Here is a 6,118-nt window from a genome sequence, read left to right as displayed (position 1 = left end):
GCTAGGATTACAGGCGTGAGCCACCGCGCCCGGCTTTAGTTGTCCAATTAATTTCTTTCTAATTTTAGTAGAGATGGGTCTCGCTCTTGCTCAGGCTGGTCTAGAACTCCTGATCTCAGAACGATCGCCCACCTCGGCCTCCCAGAGTGCTAGGATTACAGGCGTGAGCCACCGCGCCCGGCCCAGTTAAATATTTTTGAAAGACCTTCCCTGGTGTTTGTTATAATTTAAATGCATTTGAAACTCTGTGGGCCGGACTGAACCTCTGCACTCTAGATTGTTTTAAAAGGCGCACAGGCATCCACAAAGAATTAAAATGTGCACCAGCACCTGTAGCCGCAGGGTGTACTGTCTATGAGTAGGGTGAGGGGGTGGATTTCCTGATGTCCACAGCTGCTTCCTAGCTTGGGAAGTCCCCAGGATTGGGGTGGGAGGGACAGTGTTCTTTGCACCTAGCTTAGAGCATGGAGACTGTTAACCAGAAGCAAAGGTGGAGACAGAGCTTGTGTGTTTGGCAAATGCGGTCCTGGGGAGAATGAGCTGAGGACAGAGGGAGCGAGCGACACCACAAGTGTACACTTGCCTACCACTGCAGGGGACGAGCTTAGTCCTATTGGAACCTTCTGAGGGGCCTTTTGAAATGTGACTGGGGGCTAGGAGCGGTGGCTCACGCCTGTAATCCTAGCGCTCTGGGAGGCCAAGGCAGGCGATCGTTCTGAGCTCAGGAGTTCGAGACCAGCGTGAGCAAGAGCGAGACCCCGTCTCTACCAAAAATAGAAAGAAATTAATTGGACAGCTAAAAATATATATAGAAAAAATTAGCCGGGCATGGTGGCGCATGCCTGTAGTCCCAGCTACCTGGGAGGCTGAGGCAGAAGGATTGTTTGAGCCCAGGAGTTTGAGGTTGCTGTGAGCTAGGATGACGCCACAGCACTCCAGCCCGGACAAGAGAGTGAGACTCCGTCTCAAAAAAAAAAAAAAAATTGTGACTCGGATCTGTCTGCTCTCCAGGGCATGAAAGGAAGAAGGGTGGGTGTGTCCAGAGGCTTCTGGGGATTAAGGCTCTGGCACTCTGGGTAGCACATGCTTCGGTGCCCAGTGGGTCCTCCTGGCTTTTCCCCCCACCTCAGTGCTGACTCAGGGACGGTGCTGTCATGGCACACCTGCTCGAAGCTAGAGGGCGAGGTGAAGAAAAGGTTTGACTTGTGCACAGGAGGCCTCTGGGACACTGATGCAACATGGCCCAGGACGTTTTCCTAAAATGCTCTGGTCACTAGGCTGCATGGCATCACGGTATCATCTGGTGGGCAGGATTCACCGGCATTCAGGCATAATACTCCAGCAGGATCTGTGGGCCCTCGGCAAGGTCCTAGCGTCTGTTGAAGGGGTTGATAATATAGTACCTCCTGCGTGCATTCACTTATTCAACAAATACTGAGCGTCGACTGCCAGGCCCTGTTCTAGGAATTAGGGTGCAGCAGTGACCAAATGATATTAAAAAGCTCCACCCTCGGGGAGCTGATGTTCTCATGCAGGAGACAATGCTGAGGTATTTCTTGGGGGGTAATAAATGCATAAAGAAAAAGTATGGCAAGGAGGGGGACTTGGGGATACTGTTTTAGACTGGATGGAATGGTCAGGGAAGACCTCTTGGGAAGGGATATTTGAGCAGAGATCGGATGAAATGAGAAGGAAAGCCATGGGGATATCTGAGTGTGCCAGGCATAGTTACCCCAGGGCCTTTGCACTTGCTGCTCCCTCTGTGGCCAGAAGTGTTTTCCCCCAGGGTCCATATGGCTGAGATTTCTCAGACCTGGAATCTTTTTTTTTTTTTTTTTTTGAGACAGAGTCTCACTGTGTTGCCCGGGCTAGAGTGCCATGGCGTCAGACCTGGAATCTTACTCTCCCAAGTTATCATCCAGGGCAGAAATTTGCTTCCTCCCACAGCTGGCTGCCCAAGTTCTGTTTGAATATGTACTGTGATGAGAAAGAAACTCACTCCTCTTCCTAACCCAGTTTGCCTCCTGGTAACTTCAGTCCCCAAGTTCTGGCTCTACCCTCTGGGGCCGCAGAACCCGTCAGAGAACGGGGAATGTGGAAGGAGGGCCTCAAATGTTAGCCTCAGAAGCTCACACTATATTTTGAAGGCACTGGGGAGCCATGGAAGAGTCTATGCAGGGGAAGGACATAGGGCCAGGATGGGGGAGGCACAGGGGGTTGTGGAAGCTCAGAGGGGATGTGTGACCCCCTCGGGGAGTTTTAGGGAGGGCTTTCTGGAAAAGGTGAAGTCTGAATGGTGAAAACAATTAAAGAAGAGAGTGGGAAGACCGACAAACAGAGGGGACAGAGCCTGGGATGTTCTGCACAATCTGACCCCCTTTGGTCAGACTCCAGCGTCCTCAGGGTTGAGAGAAAACTTTAGACTGGCATTCTTTCACTAGTTAAAAACTTACTGAGTGCCTACTGTATGCGGGGCTCTGCTGGGCTCTGCTGCGTTGATCGCCGTATCATACACCTGTAACAGAAGAGCATGAATGTAAGTTGAAGCTGTGTTTTCCCCTATACTTACTAGTATCTTACAAGCATTAAATTTTTTTACTCTGGAAAAGACAACGAGTTTGCTCCATCTAAAGGGCTTTGCTCAACACCGGGCACAGCGATTGGGACCAGAGGGCTGGAACATCTGCTGACTGGCTTTTCTCGCCGAGGTCCTGGAATACTAAGGGGCTTCTGGAGGGCCCGCGGGTGCCCCCCGCATTCATCCTGGGGGGGGGGAACCGGGCCCCTGGTATGTGGAGACGGAATTTCCTGCCCATTTGCTCTTCGCACCTTCCGGAGGCCAAACGGGCAGCCCAGCTGCGGCCCCGCGGGGGAGGGGCGCGCCGCCCGGCAGATGGCGGCATTTACATACAGCTGGGAGCGCCTCCGAGGCGGGGGCGCCGCGCCCCGGCGGCTGGTGCGTCCGTGTTGCGGCGTCTGGGAGGGTGGCTTTGTCTTGGGGAGCGCGAACACGCGCGCGCATACACACACACACACACACACACACACACACACACACTCGCGCACACAGGGGCCATGCAGAACCCCGGATCTTCATCGGGTCCACACACCGCTACACCCATGGGCCCCCCAAAGCCCGCCTCCTCCACTCGCACACCTTCAGTCATTCCCAGCCCTGCAGAGCCTCTACTGCGCACGCACGCGGCCACCTGGAGACACATGCACTGACCACAAAGTCACAGGTTCACACGACTCCATGGGATCTCACGCGAACACACGCGCTTGCGCAGAGAAGCATCCGCACAGCCACGCAACCTCAAAACGTCACACGATCACGAAGTCGTGTGTACCTCTAGTCCCCCACTCGGGTGCGCGCTCGCTCTCTCACACGGAATCTCGGCAGCACTTACAACCTCACGACGCGTTAATCATACACAACCCCGGCACACGCCGAGCCACACAATACCGCAGGACACACAATCGCAGAGGCGCGTACGCCCTCCGGTCGCTCCCGCGCAGACCGCGCGCACTCAGAGTCTCACAATCCTACACAGCCTCGCACACGGCCCAGCTCCCGACCTCAGCGCACCCCGGCCCCCCGCACGACCATACGTTCCCGACGTCGCCGCGCCCTCGACCGCATACAGAGCCTCGTGGCTGCTCCTCCACGCGCCCCTCCCCCTCGGCCCCTCCCCTCGGTCCCCTGGGCCGGGCGGCTGCCCAAAGGGGCGGGGCCGTCCCCTCGGATATAAGGCTGCGCAGCCTGCAGCCGCGACTCCCGAGACCCCCGAAAGGCCATGGTCTCCCCGCGGATGCCCCGGCTCCGGTGCCAGACAGTGATCCTAGCGCTCCTTTTCCTCCCCCAGGTCAGAGCCCGCGAGAGGCGGCGTAGACAGGGATGAATGGGGGTTGGGGTGCGACCCGGGGCTCCCGGGGAGGGAGCGCGCGGCAGACAGGACGCCTGGGTCCCCGCGGCCGCCTCACCTGCTCCCCTCTGCGTGCCCCAGGCACGGCCCGCTGGCGTCTTCGAGCTGCAGATCCACTCCTTCGGGCCGGGCCCGGGCCCGGGGGCCCCGCGCTCCCCTTGCAGCACCCGGGGGTCCTGCCGCCTCTTCTTCAGAGTCTGCCTGACGCCGGGGGTCTCCGAGGAGGCCGCCGAGTCCCCGTGCGCCTTGGGCGCGGCGCTGAGTGCGCGTGGACCCGTCTACACCGAGCAGCCGGGAGCGCCAGCGCCTGACCTGCCGCTGCCCGACGGACTCATGCGGTTGCCCTTCCAGGACGGCTGGCCGGTGAGACGTGGCCCTGGGGCAGTCCTGGTGCTGGAGGCCTGACACCGCCACCCAGACCTCCAGCCCCTCCGCCCTTCAGCTTCCGAGACGCTAACTCTGCCTCCGGGGCATGGACCGGGGAGAAAATTGGCAGACCAGTAACTCTGCCATCTGGAACCCCACATTCCCATACCCCTGAACCCTACCCTCTGGGGATCCCAAATGTTCCGACCCCAGCCCTGCGTGCTGGGGACCCCAAATTCCCAGAACCCCAAACCCAACCTCTGGAAACCCTAAATTCAAAGAACCGTACCTCTCCTCCCTAAGGATGCCTAAAACCTAGGATCCTCATCTTTCTCCCCCAGTCTCCTTGCACCTAGGGATCCCCCACACCTTGTCTTGGGGACCACTAATCTCTCACCTTTTCTGTCCTCACTGCCTCCAGTTGGGACCTGTATTCCTTACTCTTTCACCTCCAAAATCCTATCTCCCATCCCCACGACCCAAAGGCACAGAGCTGAACAGACCTGTGTTGGAATTCTAGACCCTTGTCCTTTTGAGCAAGTGACTTTCTGTTTTCCGGCCACAGTTTCGTCAGCTATAAAATGGGACCAGCCTGAGCAAGAGCGAGACCCCGTCTCTGCTAAAAATAGAAAAATTAGCCGAGCGTCATGGTGGGTGCCTGTAGTCCCAGCTACTCGGGAGGCTGAGGCAGGAGGATCGTTTGAGCCCAGGAGTTTGAGGTTGCTGTGAGCTAGGCTGACGCCACGGCACTCTAGCCCCGGCAACAGAGCGAGACTCCGTCTCCCCCACTCCCCCCCAAAAAGGGATCATCCTGGTACCTCACAAGGGTCCCTTTTGAGGGATTCAGACAAGTATCTTGAGTGAAGTGCTCAATAAAGAAAGCCACAGATGTCACCCCTTCCCTGGGCTAGTCCCTCTGGGAACTGTCGCCCTGAACACTGGCCTTCACTGAGTACTGCCCTAACTGGAGTCTCCCGTTTTCCCTCTCCCCCGTCCTCCACCCGACCAGGGCAGCTTCTCTCTCATCATCGAAACCTGGAGAGAGGAGTTAGGAGAGCGGATTGGAGGTGAGTGTCTCCAGCCTTGCGACTGTGATGTGGGGTTGAGGGGACTCCAGGGAATCGGGGCCCAATGTGAGGTCCAGGATAGCGACATGGCGTTGTCTGTAGGGTGGGTCCTACGATGTCACGCTCCTGGAGTGTGGTGCTGGGTGTTAACAACTCAAGGGCTCTTGGCATCTCAGGCACAGAAATGGCCCAGGTGATGGATGTGGGAGTCCATGATCCTGGCACCAGGCGAAGTGGGAAAAGCTCTTGGGATCACGCCACCAGAGCAGGATATAGCATTTCACAGCCCTGCTCTAACGCCATGTGATTTTGAGAACCCGGGACGCAATATGAGTTCCTTCCGGCTCTTCCACGTGAGGCTGTGCCGCCTTGTTCATAGTTGGTCCCAGGGAGCCCTAAGGGATGTGGCAGCTTCACCAGGGAGAACATCGAGCAAAGGTTCCAGGGAGGGATATAGGCTGATCTGTAGCCTTCATTTGGGAAACTGTTGCTATGTATGGCCCGCAGTGGGGGTTTGGTCACCGTTTAGATGTAGAAAACTGTGGCACAATGTTGGGGTGTGACACCCTTGCCTGTGAGAAACTGTCGCTCTCCCAGCATGCCAAGGTCTCAGGCAATATGGGTAATTTATGGTCTAGTAATCGAATTCTCTGCCACCATTTTGATATAGGAAGGTCCTGAGGCACAATTGGGGGTATTATGACCTCACTTCAGAGACCTGTTATTGTCCTTTGTCCATATGGAGATATCAAATGTCAC

At 56.7% G+C, this 6,118-nt stretch overlaps 1 protein-coding gene across 1 annotated transcript in view; it reads left to right on the top strand.

Annotated features, from left to right (window-relative positions):
- The first annotated feature begins 3,745 nt into the window (after window positions 1-3,745).
- DLL3 (delta-like 3 (Drosophila)) overlaps window positions 3,746-6,118 on the top strand; it is an 8,053-nt gene continuing 5,680 nt past the window's right edge. Inside the window, exons 1-3 of the mRNA XM_012657110.1 lie at window positions 3,746-3,866; window positions 4,008-4,289; window positions 5,302-5,359. Of these exons, the coding sequence (XP_012512564.1) occupies window positions 3,798-3,866; window positions 4,008-4,289; window positions 5,302-5,359 (409 nt within the window). The 5' untranslated portion in view covers window positions 3,746-3,797. The remainder of the gene's footprint in view (window positions 3,867-4,007; window positions 4,290-5,301; window positions 5,360-6,118) is intronic.

This window comes from Propithecus coquereli, unplaced genomic scaffold (genome assembly GCF_000956105.1).
Source record: "Propithecus coquereli isolate 6110/MARCELLA unplaced genomic scaffold, Pcoq_1.0 Scaffold53, whole genome shotgun sequence".
NCBI classification, from domain to species: domain Eukaryota; kingdom Metazoa; phylum Chordata; class Mammalia; order Primates; family Indriidae; genus Propithecus; species Propithecus coquereli.
The sequence above is the reverse complement of the archived record's forward strand: the minus strand, read 5'-3'. Positions and strand labels throughout refer to the sequence as shown.